The sequence below is a fragment of the Mauremys mutica genome, chromosome 8 (genome assembly GCF_020497125.1).
Source record: "Mauremys mutica isolate MM-2020 ecotype Southern chromosome 8, ASM2049712v1, whole genome shotgun sequence".
Classification (NCBI taxonomy): domain Eukaryota; kingdom Metazoa; phylum Chordata; order Testudines; family Geoemydidae; genus Mauremys; species Mauremys mutica.
The window spans coordinates 11,053,037-11,066,606 of NC_059079.1; the positions used below are offsets into that span (position 1 = coordinate 11,053,037).

General features: G+C 42.3%; 1 protein-coding gene across 5 annotated transcripts in view; it reads left to right on the forward strand.

The window, feature by feature from the left end:
- SCP2 (sterol carrier protein 2) overlaps nt 1–13,570 on the forward strand; it is a 49,950-nt gene that overhangs the window by 21,995 nt on the left and 14,385 nt on the right. For all 5 annotated transcript variants that reach the window (XM_045027817.1, XM_045027814.1, XM_045027815.1 and 2 more), the window contains exons 11-12: nt 1,862–1,969; nt 10,327–10,480. In XM_045027817.1, the coding sequence (XP_044883752.1) occupies nt 1,862–1,969; nt 10,327–10,480 (262 nt within the window). The remainder of the gene's footprint in view (nt 1–1,861; nt 1,970–10,326; nt 10,481–13,570) is intronic.

The following is a 13,570-nucleotide window of genomic DNA, read 5'->3' on the forward strand; positions in this document are numbered from 1 at the left end:
ATCTTATATGGCATTTTTTCCTTGTGTTTTAATCAATTTCTCTCTTTAGTCAATGCCATGAGAATGTTTCTTTAACTTCTTACACCCTGAGAGCTCTTCAGTGGGAAAATTGCTTAATCCAAATGCACAAGATTATTTGTTCACCCCTATGAATCAAAATCTGGTACTTCATGTGGTTTGTGTTGTTTGGATACTGAAACTGTTCAGTAAGAATGTATGTATTTAAAAGTATTGAGCCAGCAACTGCCATTAATATTACTGCTCTCAGAGTTGTAGCCATATTGGTTCCATGATATGAGAGATACAGTAGAGGAGGTAGTATCTTTTATTGGATCAACTTCTGTTGGTGACAGAGACAAGCTGTTGAGCTACGCAGACCTTTCTTCAGGTCATGTAGCTTGAAAGCTTCTCTCTTCACTCTTGGGGGAATTTTGTGCCAAAAAAATGAAAAATTCTGCTCACAGTATTTTAAAATTCTGCAAATTTTATTTGTCAAAATAACACTGTACAATTACACCAGTTTCAATTATTTTGGTAATTTATTTCAAAATATCTGTTAGCAAGTATGTTTGTAACAATACAGACACACAAAAATTCCCCCAGGAGTAGAGATTTAAAGAAACCGCGACAACTCAATTCCTGCTTCTCTGACCCCTCCCCTGCAGAGCCCAACCAGGGGGCCAGAGACTCACCTCCCCCTTCCCCTCAGACTCCAACCATGGGCCCCCAACCCAAACACTCTCACCCCCTTTCTCCGAGAGCCCAGCTATGTCCTCTCCCCAGCTAGGGTTGCCAATTTTGATTGGACATATTCCTGGAGGTTTCATCACATGACATAAAATTTAATTAAAGATTAATCTTTAATTCTTGAAGACTCCAGGACAATCCTGGAGGGTTGGTAACCCTCCCCCAGCCCATACACTCATACCCCTCTCCCCTACAGAGCCCAGCTGTGGGGCCCTCCCTGGCCCAGACACTCACACCCCCTCTCCCCCAGAACCCATCTGTGGCCCCCCCCAGCTCAGACACACCCCCAGAGAGGCCAGCTCTGCCTCCATACCCCTCCCCCAGCCCAGACACTCACAGACCCTACCCTTCTAGAACCCAAGGATCCAGAAGCAGAAACAGCCTGTTGTTGGGTCCCAGGCCTGCAGTTTCCTGCATGCTGCCACCTCTTTTCTTCCAGGCATCCTGGGAACTGTCTAGTTCCCTCCCCATCTCTCTGGCCTTGTTTTCTATTTAGGAGCTGGACTGTGCTGGGTCCAGCAGCTCTAGTGGCGGCCATCATCTCTGCAGCCCATTTTTATGTGGGGGGAAAAAAGGAAATTCTGCATGCCCAACATTAATTTCTGCAAAATTCTGCATTGCACAGTGATGCAGAATTCTCCCAGGAGCATTTCTTTCACTAACAGAAATTGGTCCAATAAAAGGTATTCCCTCACACACCTTGTGTCTCATTAATATTACTGCAAGTTATGATTTCCAGTGAAAAACATAACAGTATCTGTAATGACTAACTGCTCCTTTTCAGGTACATTTGCTCTTTTCATTATAATTTTACCAATTATGAATTTAATTATTGTATAAACTGAGAAGCTTATATAGTGTACTAAAATATATATTTAGTGGGCAATGGAAGCAAATGAAGACCTATTGTCCAGACAGTATAAGCCGTTAATGTTCATATCATTTGGTTATTTCACATATGTGTTCCAAAAGTTTTATGCACTACAATTTTCTGGTTTTGTCTGGCTCAAAACATATGCAATAATATCCAGAAGTAACAGTAAGGTTGAAAAATGTACTATAAGGTGATTTTTTTTTTACAGCTATTTTCCCCGTTTCAATTACTATTTTGTAGGAGGAGCTGGGGAGCTGATTGATAGAGGAGACAATACTTATGGTGGAAAATGGGTGGTAAACCCCAGTGGTGGTTTGATTTCTAAAGGACACCCATTGGGTGCCACAGGTAAGGCAAATACAGAATTTGTATTTCTAATGATTTTGAGGTCTTCATGTGGAAACCGACAGCTTCTCCATCAGGTTCTGAAGGTATCCATGATTATGAATCGTGAAATAATTGTGCAGAAGGAGTGCTGGGGTCTGAGAATATAATGTCTGTCTAATGACTTCCAGTATATAAGAAGTTACCTTGCTGTTGGTTGTTTTTTTCACTTACAAAGGTCAAAATACTCTCTTGACTTTGTTTTACACAGCATGCAGTTTACTCTTAGTGTTTGCCACCTTTGAGCTATGAATATGAATTTTGTATTTGTCATATGCATTTCATTAGTTAACTAAACGAATAGCTCAAATAATAGAGGATGATATATGACAACTTTTGCTTAAATTAAGAGATTTTTTTTTAAAAGGAGTGGGCTAGAATTTGTTTTTCTCAATTAAAATAAAATCCATTTTCACTTGACTTAAAATGTCTAAGTAGCTAGATGTACAGAGGTATTTTGCACAGACCTAATTAATCTGTCCGGAGAGAGCGAGAAAGTTCATATTGTTGACAAAGCATACAGAGTTAAGATAAAAAAAATTTTTCTTTCGAGACATGAGTACTTACTACTTTTTCTTTAAGTTTCAATAGACTATACTAAGAATACGTTTTTGTACTTTGCAGAGAGTACTTGAATATACAGTTTACACTGAGATATAAACAGATATTTTTCTGTTTTAGAGACTACTCCAATCAAAATCAAGTTATTAGTTTTAAAATGTTGTAGTTTTATTTTATATACAAAGTCTGTCTCCAGCTGCCTATTCAGAGAAAGGGATTCAAAGTAGTTGAGGTGAATATTATCTTCTGCATTATATAATGTGTCCACTGAAGGCTTTTATGTTTATGCAGTAATTTAAATCTCGACCTTGAACCAACTTTCTCATGCATTCCTTTGAAACTTCCAGTTTTGTACTTCAGCAGTCTTTCTCAGAAGCTAAATACCTGTGGTTTTAGAAGTGCCATTTTAGCAAGACATATCCCAACTTCTTTTTTAAAAAATAATTTCAGTTCAAGACCATCTTTAATTTCTCTCTGTATTGCCACAATTTAATGGGTTTCATTAGATGTTTTCCATATGTATATAGGAAAGTATACTGCACCTAACATAATAAGATGTGATTATAGCATACCCATGTGTTTACCATAATATACGTTTATTCATAAATTCTGCAACACTTCTTTGAAGAGCTATTCAGTTATAATCTAATTGTAAGATGCCTAAAATGTAAATCTTAAACCAGTTTCTGTGGTGTTATATGATGAAGGATCACGCTGGCATTGAACTTTGTATTTAACTTTTTACTGATTGTGAACTTTGTAAACTTCATTTTTCTTTTGACCTGCATATATTTGGATCTATTTGGGACAATCCTTACCTTAAATACTAGCTAACACATCATGGAGTAAGCGAAGTATTGTTTCAAGTCAATTGAAAAAGAATTATGATTTTTATAAGCAAATCATCCACCACCACTGTTAAAAGTGTGGAGAACCCATCAGATTTTTGATAGAGCCTTGAAATACTATATGGGTAATTTTGTTTCTCACTGAGCCAGTTGATCATTTCTGGAAAAAACTCTAAAGGCTTTTTAGAAATTATGTGTGTATTCTCTGCTGATTTGCTATTTAATATAGTATGTTTTAACTTTCAGCAATATTGTTAACTGAGAACTTTTTTAATATTGATTTTGGATGTGCCAACTTAGATGATTAGGTGTTATGTTTTTCTTCAAGCAATAATCCCTATGTGGATTCCAAACGTGGATACACATACGCTGGAGGCAGAACGGTTCATGGTAGTATCTGTTGACCTGCACGTGCGTCGTGCATTGACCGCGTGGCACGTCTGAGGCTTTGCGGGTTGACGCTGCTCCAGTTTCTTCTTACTACTGGATGGCCAAAGTCGGAACCCCTGTTCCTCAGTATTCTTAGCTTACAAGAGAGATGTTCTTTGATCGTTGTCTGTCGATAGTTTTTACTAGTTGTATATGGTTGTCCATTTGTTAGCTAGGTTTTCTTTGTTGGACTTCTCCCCTTGCGGGGCTCCTCCCCAGCCCAGGGACTATGCCCTGGCAAGCCAGTTTTAAATACTGTGCTTCGTGCCTACGGTCCTTCTCTGTGAGTGACAAGCACCAACATTGTCTGTATTGTTTGGGCGAAGCTCTCATTGCCACCCGCTGCTCCATCTGCCGCTCTTTCCTGTATTGGCCTCGAGAGGCCAGAGAACTTTGCCTTTGCAAGTTCTGTATGGAGGAGTTAATGTGACCATGTGCACAACCGGATCCAGGACCAACAGATCCACCAGAGTGGCACTTCGTACCGGCGGCGAGCTCCTCCCTGGGCCTTTCCCAACCCGCACCAGAGGCACCACGGCTACTGCCCAAGACCCACCATGCTCATAAGAGGCACAGCTATGGACATAAGGGCGGCTCCCCGAGGGGGACTGCCTCTAAACACATCATTGCATCCCCGAGCTGTCACATCAACTCAGATGCTCCAGTGACAAAAAAAATCCCACTCAGAGCATAAGTCCAAGCACTGCGCTCCATCGGCCCTGCCACTGGCCACAGTGACTGGCCTGCTGCTGTCACCTCCAGCTCCGTCCACTCCACTGGGATGTCTGGACTTGCATGCCCAGTCTTACATACACCGGGGCGCTTGTCCCCTCTCATGCCAACGGCTGAACTGATGTTGCCATATGCCAGCTCTCGTCCACGCTCAGGCATATTGTTGCTCCCAGCATGCTGGCTCCCATGGATGAGCCCCTTCTCCTTCAGCATCCTGCTCTGCTCTGCCTCTCTCTGCTGAGTCCTTCCACAGAGGAACCTCTTTTGCTCTTGGACCATCCGGTTTCATCTCATCCCACACTGATGGTTCCGACAACTCTGCCTCTACCGGACCTGTCTTTGGCCTCGGGGTGGTCCTCCAAGCCGGACTCTGCCTTCTTGCCCCCCCAGTCATATAGCCTGGACCCCTGGCACCACCCATATCAACCAATGTACACCCCACTGGTCAACCTATGGTTCCATTACTTGCAGGCACTGCTGATGCCAGGTGACCCCTATGCCTGACTCTGCTGAGCTGCTTGGGACCCCTACAGCAATCACGGGGGACAACCACGCCTGCATCACCAGCTGTTCCCAATGCACACCGTCCCTCTCTCTGTCTATGAGAAGCCCCAGGACTTTCCGGCACTGGCAGCACCATTGGACCCTCTGGTCCCTATTTGTGTCTCTTCCTCCCTGGACGATGCCCTGATTCGGCTCTCTCTCACCTCCCAATGATCACCTGCAATACCAGGATCTGCTGTGGCCCTCAACCTGCCTGTAAATGATGTACAGGACCCCAGGAACCATTTCCTGCACATATTGCAAACCCCTCCCCCCCCGGCCTTCCCCTACTGCTCTGCCTATTCATGATGCCATTTTACAACTGGCCCAAACAGTCTGGCACACCCCAGCTTCTTGTGGCCTTACTCCCAAGCTGGTGAAGCATCTCTACTTCGTGCCCTCCAAAGGCATAGACTTTCTATATACTCACCCGCCATGAAATTCTCTTGTAGTCCATGCAGCGACTGAGCATGCCTGGCAACAGCACTTTAAATCCAACATCCCTTTTTCCCCCTATGCCAGTCACAGTGCCAAGAAGCTGGACTTCTTGGCTGCAAGGTCAACTCCTCTGCGGGTCTACAATTCTGCATTGCCAGCTATGAGGCCATCCTGGCAAATTACGACTTCCTCCATCCAGAGAAGCAGCAGGACGTCAACATCTTCTGGATGAAGGCAAGTTGGTCACAACGTTCCTCCAGGGAGCGGTTGATGCTGCTGATACTGCATCCCACTTTCTGGCCTCAGGGGTTGTCCTCCGCTGTGATTGCTGGCTATAATCTAGCAGGTTTCTGAGGGAAGTCTAGACTACACTTGAGGACCTCCCCTTTGACAATAACAAAATATTTAGCAACAAAATCAGTGAGTCCCTACACTCCATTAAGGACTTTTGTGCCACCCTCCGGTTGCTGGGCATATACACCCTGGCCCCAACCTGCAGGCAACAAAGGTTGTCCTTCAGCAGGGCCGTCCGTAGAGGGGTGCAGGGCCTGGGGTGGAAGTAACGAATCTGTCACTTCCAGGGCGGACTGCGGTGGGTAGGGGCACCTCACCAAACAGCCAGACGTGGCCCTGCCCACACTCTGCTTCTCCAGGGCCCTGCTCCGTCGGTGCTGCTGGGCTCCAGGGGGCTGGGGCCATGCTGCCCACCTTCCTGGGGCTGGGTAGCCTGCGGCGGAGCCGCACGCTCTCCCTCCCAGTGCTCCGGGGCTGGGGAGGCTACCGCCGCCATGCACTCTCCCTCCTGGCATGCTCTTCCTCAGGTGGAAGGGGTGGGGCTGGGGGCTAACCTCCCCCAGCCAGCGGTTCAGGCGCCATCCATGTGAGCCGGCCAATCGCACTGGCCCATGGGACCCGGAGCGGTCACCCCAATTCGTCGTACCCTGTGGATGGCTCTGTCCTTCAGACCCCGCCCTCATGCCACCTACCAGCCCTATCCTCAATGTCCACTGGAAGTGTTTTTGCATCACCTGCTCATTAAAGCCCCACTATTCCACTGCCACTGCTCCTGCCACTTCTGCCTTCCTGCAATGTTCCTCCAAGTACCCCTTCCCGGAGACTCGCAAACCTCCTTCCACCCCTGCAGTCACCCCCTGCCAATTGTTTTTGGGGTTCATCTTGCCCTTTTTGGTCACAATTACCACCGATGGCTGAGTGGTGGACACTGGTCACCAGGGGTACCTCCTACAATTCTTCTCCTTCCTGCCCCATCACTCACTCCAGGGGCCTCTTGGGGATCCCTCCCAATACCATCTTTTCTGAGAGGAAGCACATGTCCTCTTTTGGAAGAGCGCTGTAGAATCTGTTCAACAGCACTACAATGGCCATGGGTTCTACTCCCCTTACTGCCTCATACTGAAGAAGGGGGCCTCCATCCCATTTTGGATCTCTGGTTGTTGAACAAATTTATCCGCAGATTCCGTTTCTGGATAGTCACACTCCCCCTCATCATCCCGTCCCTTCACGGCTCTTGATATGAAGGATGCATATTTCCATATAGACATCTCCCTGCTCATCGCAAATTCCTCCACACACTACCAATTCCAGGACCTTCTCTTTGGGATTGTGCTGCCCCCCTTGTCTTTACAAAGGTTTTTGCCATCATGGCGGCCTACATGTGTCCCTGGGTCACTCCATGTTTTCCTACCTGGACGATTGGCTCCTTGTGGCTCCGTCCTGGGCCTGCCTCCTTATCACTGTCCAGACCCTTCATATCCTCCTAGACACCTTGGGGATTTGCATCAATGAGGAGAAATCAGTCCTTACCCCTACCTACATGTTTATTTTCATAGGGGCTCATCTGTATTCTGTTGCGGCCCACACCTTTTTTCCCCTTGGACCGCTTCACTGCCCTCACTGCTCTCATCACGCATGCACACGAGTCCTTCAGTGCCCCCTCTCCCTTGGACCAACTGGCTGCCTGCACCTCTGTCACGCTGCATGCCTCCATATCTGTTGCTTCCAGCTGTGGCTCCACTGCATCTATGATCCTCAGTCAGACAGCCTAGACAAACTGGTCTTGCTTTTTCCCTCTGTCCTCACCTCACTCATGTGGTGGTGCAACCTGTCCACAGTCTTAGCCAGCATCCCTTTCACGCCCCCCCCCCACACCATACCACTCTCACCACAGATGCCTTGCTCGTTGGCTGGGGTGCTCATCTGGACGGCTTCGTGGCTCAGGGCCTCTGGTCCCGCAGGGAGGCACAGATGCACATCAACATCCTGGAGCTCTGTGCCATGTGCCTCACCTGCCGAGTCTTCCTGCCCTTCCTCTGCTCACAGCATGTTCAGCCGTTAAGAACATAAGAACAGCCATACTGGGTCAGACCAAAGATCCATCTAGCCCAATATCCTGTCTTCCAACAGTGGCCAATGCCATGTGCCCCAGAGGGAATGAACAGAACAGGTAATCATCAAGTGGTCCATCCCCTGTCACCCATTTCCAGCTTTTGGCAAACAGAGGCTAGGGACACCATCCGTGCCCATCCTGGCTAATAGCCATTGATGGACTTATCCTCCATGAATTTATCTAGTTCTTTTTTGAATCCTGTTATAGTCTTGGCCTTCACAACATCCTCTGGCAAGGAGTTCCACAGGTTGACTGTTCATTGTGTGAAAAAATACTTCCTTTTGTTTGTTTTAAACCTACTGCCTATTCTCCAGATCCAAATACATCATGGTCCTGTGTGTCAGCATACTTTCCTGTATAACATAAAAACAAAGCACAACTTGAGCAGTATTTTGTTTTGTTTTGTTTTTACTTTAAAAAAATACAACCCCTAACTTGTTCAGGAGTCTGTGATCAGTTTTTTTTTCTGTAAGAAATACTTAACAAATGGTTTTGAATTCAGCTTGTTACTGCCAGCCTTTGAAGTATTTCATTGTTACTTTTATTTATTTATTTATTTATTTATTTATTTAATTACTACAGCAGAATTGAAAGTACTTCTTTCCTCTAATTCCTAAAAGTGTCAGGAATGCTCGGCTAATGCAGTCTTTTGACAGACTTTTAGCAGAAGTATTTATAGTAATGCCATCAAGTTGTGAAAAATAGAACTACTTAAATTCTTTATATGGTTTTCAGAACTTAGTCTCTTTTTAAAGACTAAAATTTCACTGTCACGCAGCTGTTTTTGAAATAAAGCCTTCATTAAAGAATTGGAATTTTCTTGAAGGGACCCTCACGTTGGTAGGCCAGAATTTGACATTCTGAGTAATGACTTCATCTGGAAGGTATTACCATAAAATGGTTAAAGAATAAAGAAACTAATCTTCCATACAGTGGACATTTGAAGGAGATGAAAGTGAAAAATGCGTTACTTTGAGTCAGAAACTCGTATGTTTATAGAGTATGCATGCACTGATGTAAATGCTGTATTTTTCTTTTTCCTAAAACTGTGGAAAATATTAGTTTTCTAAAACCAAAGATTGCTTAAGAGAGAGAGCCTGAAACCCAAAGTCAGGTATAAGAGTACTAAAATATGCCAGTATTGCAGCTCCAAAGTTAGCATAAAGCTAACTCTGGTGTTTATTTCACTGGAGGAATTGCACAATTTCTGTCCTGTTTTTCAGGGAAGATGAAAGTACAGACAAATACAGTGATTGTGGGCTTTTTTAAATAAACTTAGGCAAATTAGTCCACAAATTTAGGTACCCCAACGTATCAACAAATAGGGCTCAATCCAAGGCCCATTGAAATCAGTGGAAGAATTCCCACTGATGGACCTTCAATCCAAGGCCATATTCTGCTTCACTGTTTTACTTATATAGTTAGTTTTTAATTGCTGAAAAGATCTTTACAAATTTCAATAGGGAGGCAAAAATTATTAAATATTTTTAAAGGAATTAAAAAAAAAGTTCATGCCTATAGAACAATCGAAAGGGTGCTTTATCAAAAAAATTAAAGTTGACAGTGTTCTTACGCTAAAGCTTTCCAGAAGCACCACTCTCTGAGCACTGGTCAATTTTTAGTCTTGCCCAGGTTCATAGTGTCCTTCTTGTTTGCTTGTTCTTTTTAAAACTACAGTCAGAATTATCAAATGGTAAGTTTTTTGTATTGTGCAGAAATACTTCTCTATTAAGTGTTATATCAATAAGAAATGTTTGTCTTATTACAGTATTACATTTTGACATGTACTAAAACTTCATGAAACTAATATTTTCAAACTGGATTGAAGCACTTTGTCATATTATCCCATATTTTAGCTATATAAGAGCTAAATAATATTATTACCTAAGTCATGGTCAGTATTGGATTTCCCATAAAAGAAAACAGCATTTTTAAGATTGCTCATTTTTAAATCAGTATAACTTTCTAGCCCTAAGCACTCCTAGTTTTTGTATTCCTTTCAGTTGTTGTATGCAGTGTAGTTGTAGCTGTGTTGGTCCCAGGATATTAATAATAACTTTTATTGGACCAGCGTCTGTTGGTGAGAGAGACAAGCTTTTGAGCCACACAGACCTGAAAAGAGCTCTGTGTGGCTCAAAAATTTCTCTCTCCAACAGAAGTTGGGCCAATAAAAGATATTACCTCACCGTTTAAGCTTCTGTTTTTAAAAAAAGGCTTTTTTCTTAGGATTTTGGTAACTGGAGTTGTTTAAATTTTAGTTTGCAGAAGAGGTAGCGTGATATAAAACATTATTGTATTTGTTGCTTGCTCTTGCAATAGTTGGAATGTTTTAAGATCTGCGTGCTCTGTGTTTGATTTTTTAGGTCTGGCTCAGTGTGCTGAACTCTGCTGGCAGCTAAGAGGGGAAGCTGGGAAGAGACAAGTTCCTGGTGCAAAGGTTGCTCTGCAACATAACATAGGCCTTGGTGGAGCTGTAGTTGTAACATTATACAGAATGGGTTTTCCTGAAGCTGTAAGGTGAGCTTTTATCTATTTGTGTTTAGATAAATCTGTATATAAACGTCATCAGAGAAGAGGCAGCATTATTCTTTACTTTGGAAGACAGAGATTTTCTGTTTGAGTGCAGCATAAAGTAGGATATAATGTTTAAATAGTGTGGTAGATCCAGTCTGGTAGTGCTGAAATGAAAATGTGCATATAATTGGCTTATTTTGCACATACAATACAGCAGGGATCAGCAACCTTTCAGAAGTAGTGTGCTGAGTCTTCATTTAGTCACTCTAATTTAAGGTTTTGCGTGCCAGTAATATATTTTAACATTTTTAGAAGGTCTCTTTCTATAAGTCTGTAATATATAACTAAACTATTGTTGTATGTAAAGTAAATAAGTTTTTAAAAATGTTTAAGAAGCTTCTTTTAAAATGCAGAGCCTCCCGGACCAGTAGCCAGGACCCGGGCAGTGTGAATGACGCTGAAATTCAGCTCGTGTGCTGCCTTCAGCACGCGTGCCATAGGTTGCCTACCCCTGCAATACAGTTTTCTCAGTACCCTATTAAATAGACTGCTTGGATTATGTTTGTTCCCGCACAGCAGGGGAAAATGCAGTTCCTGAATGCACAACTCTTTCTCAGTGCTTATGTGCAGCTATTTTTCCTGCAGTCTATTTCAACTTTTGTAGTGGTTTTGGTGTTGGTCATGATGGCTGCTTTTCCCCCCCCCTCCTTAATTGTGTTCTAATAAGTATCTGTTTCCATGTCCAAAATTCTAAATAAATTTAAGGAAAAGGGATATGAAAAACTGGCACTGATACTTTGATATAATTCTTGTAAAACTCCAGACATTTTAAGACTTCAATTAAATTGCCATAAGGCAGCATGAAAGCTACAATCTTCATACCTTTAGTACTTCAAAATGCTCCAGTCTGAATGCACAGGTCACTGACCATTCCTAGGTACAGAGATTCCTTTATTTGTTTAGATGTACAAATAATAGTTATTTGGATAAGAAATATGAAATAAAACAGTAGCTTCATGCCTTTTCTGTTCAAGAGCAGTTATTTTTTGTAGTAGAAAAATCTTATTTTCACAGAGAACATGTGGGTGGGATTTTGTTTTTTAAACTAGCAAGCGCCTGATATTTTTCTTTGGGGTTCTTATTTAATGGAGTTTTGCGATTGTCTTCAGTGGGGCCAGGATTTCCAATCCTACTAGCAACAGAGATGCCTGTTTCAAAATCTGTACAGTATAAGGTTTGTTACTACTTATTGGAAGTTTGTTTACTATTGGGAAGGGTTTAATAATCCACATCACAGATTTTGATAGTGATGTGAATATTTGATAGCTTTGGTGATGACAGATGTGGAATATTTGCATAGGAATTGGGGTTGGTGTTCCTGCTTGTACAAATATTTTTGCAATAGTATTTGTTTAAAAAGAGTATTGTAGGCATAACCCCCCCCCCCCCAAGTTTAGGAACAAGTGTATGTATACATGTTCTTACAGCAGAGAGATAATTCGGATTATAGGCATATGAGGGAGTTTCCATACAAAGAGAGATTATAGGATATAGAGTTTCTTAATTCAGACAGGCAAGAGTAAAAGAAGATACACTACAGGTATATAAATTAATAAAAGGTATATGGAAGTCCATTTGAGTTTTCATATTTTTCTGGTCCCATAGTAAAACGATAAGGGGGGCGGTAAACATTAAAAGACAACAAAGAACATTAATTGTTAAAAAATTAAACAGGTAATTAATCTGAGGAAATCTGTCATGGGATTATCTAGGCCAAGAATTTGGTAAGATTAAAAATGGTAAATCTATATGAATAAAAATATCTTCTATAGTAGCTGTAAGGGTCATCAGATTTTCACTGGTGAACTATCAGGTGTGGTCATAGAGAAATTCCCTTATTGTATAATACGCGTATTTAAGTGGGATTGTAGGAGTTTTATACCTTCCTGTGGCTCATCCAGTTTTGGCCAGGGTTGTAGAATGCCATACCATTGTAAATGCATAATTGGCCCATTCCTGTAAAGCAATTCCAAACTCTTTTTATTTTCAAAATTTTATATGTATTGTAGTTTTAAATTATTAATATGAACAGGGGTTGCGCCAAAAATGCCCGTCCATAAAAATAAAAGGATTTGGGAGGGAACTTGCTAGAATATATTGTCCCTTGTTTTCACTTTCAGCCTTGTTTAGAAAAATTGACATGTTGGTTTATACATGTGGAGTGTTGTTGTAGTTGTGTTGGTCCCAGACTTGAAGAAGAGAGCTCTGTAGCTCAAAAGCTTGTCTCTTTTACTCAATCACCTTGTCTCTCTAATGTTGGTTTATACAGCTTTTTGACATCTCCGTTCCATATTTAATATCTGTTGCTTTCAAAACATGAACAACAAAATTATCTCTTGTAAAATTTCAGAGAGAGAGAGAGAGAGAGAGGTTTTTCTCCAACTCATTTCTAATTTGATTTCACAGTCTAGTTCCCATGCATGCCAACTGTACTAATGTACTCCAGCGAGTGCTGAATGAAACAGCAAAGAGTTTGATTTTTCATTAATGATGTTGAGATTGGAAGGTTGAAAATAAAAGCAAAAGATGTCATGAGGTTACTCTTTTTCATTGCTGTTGTGATATAGTGTTCTTGGTGGGAGACCCAGGCCTCTGGAATCTGATCCTTTTGTCAGCGTGCCAGAGTTTAGAAGCCTTTAAGCAACGTTGTAAGACCCTGTCTGTCTTTTTGGCCAGGCTTTTATTTGCCCTTTATAATAGGAAATGAGGATTTTTAGTAAAAAAGCCCTGGGTGGTGTGTTATTTAATTGATTTTTATAATTGTTTAGTTCAGGAGACTTTGCAATAGGCATCAATACAGATTTCTAAACACACTAACTCAATAAGTGTTGTATATTATTGTCACAGTTCAGGGCAACAGCACCTGTATTTCTTCCTCGTGGCCCACCAAGGGCACCCACTTTAGGCTCCTGGCTCCTCAACAGTCGCATCTCTTTGCTAGAGACTCACATTTCTTTCCCTACGAGCCATGTTTTTTCCAGGCTGCCCAGTTCTCCCCCTACCCTGTTTCATCCCCTAAATAGGCCAGCATCT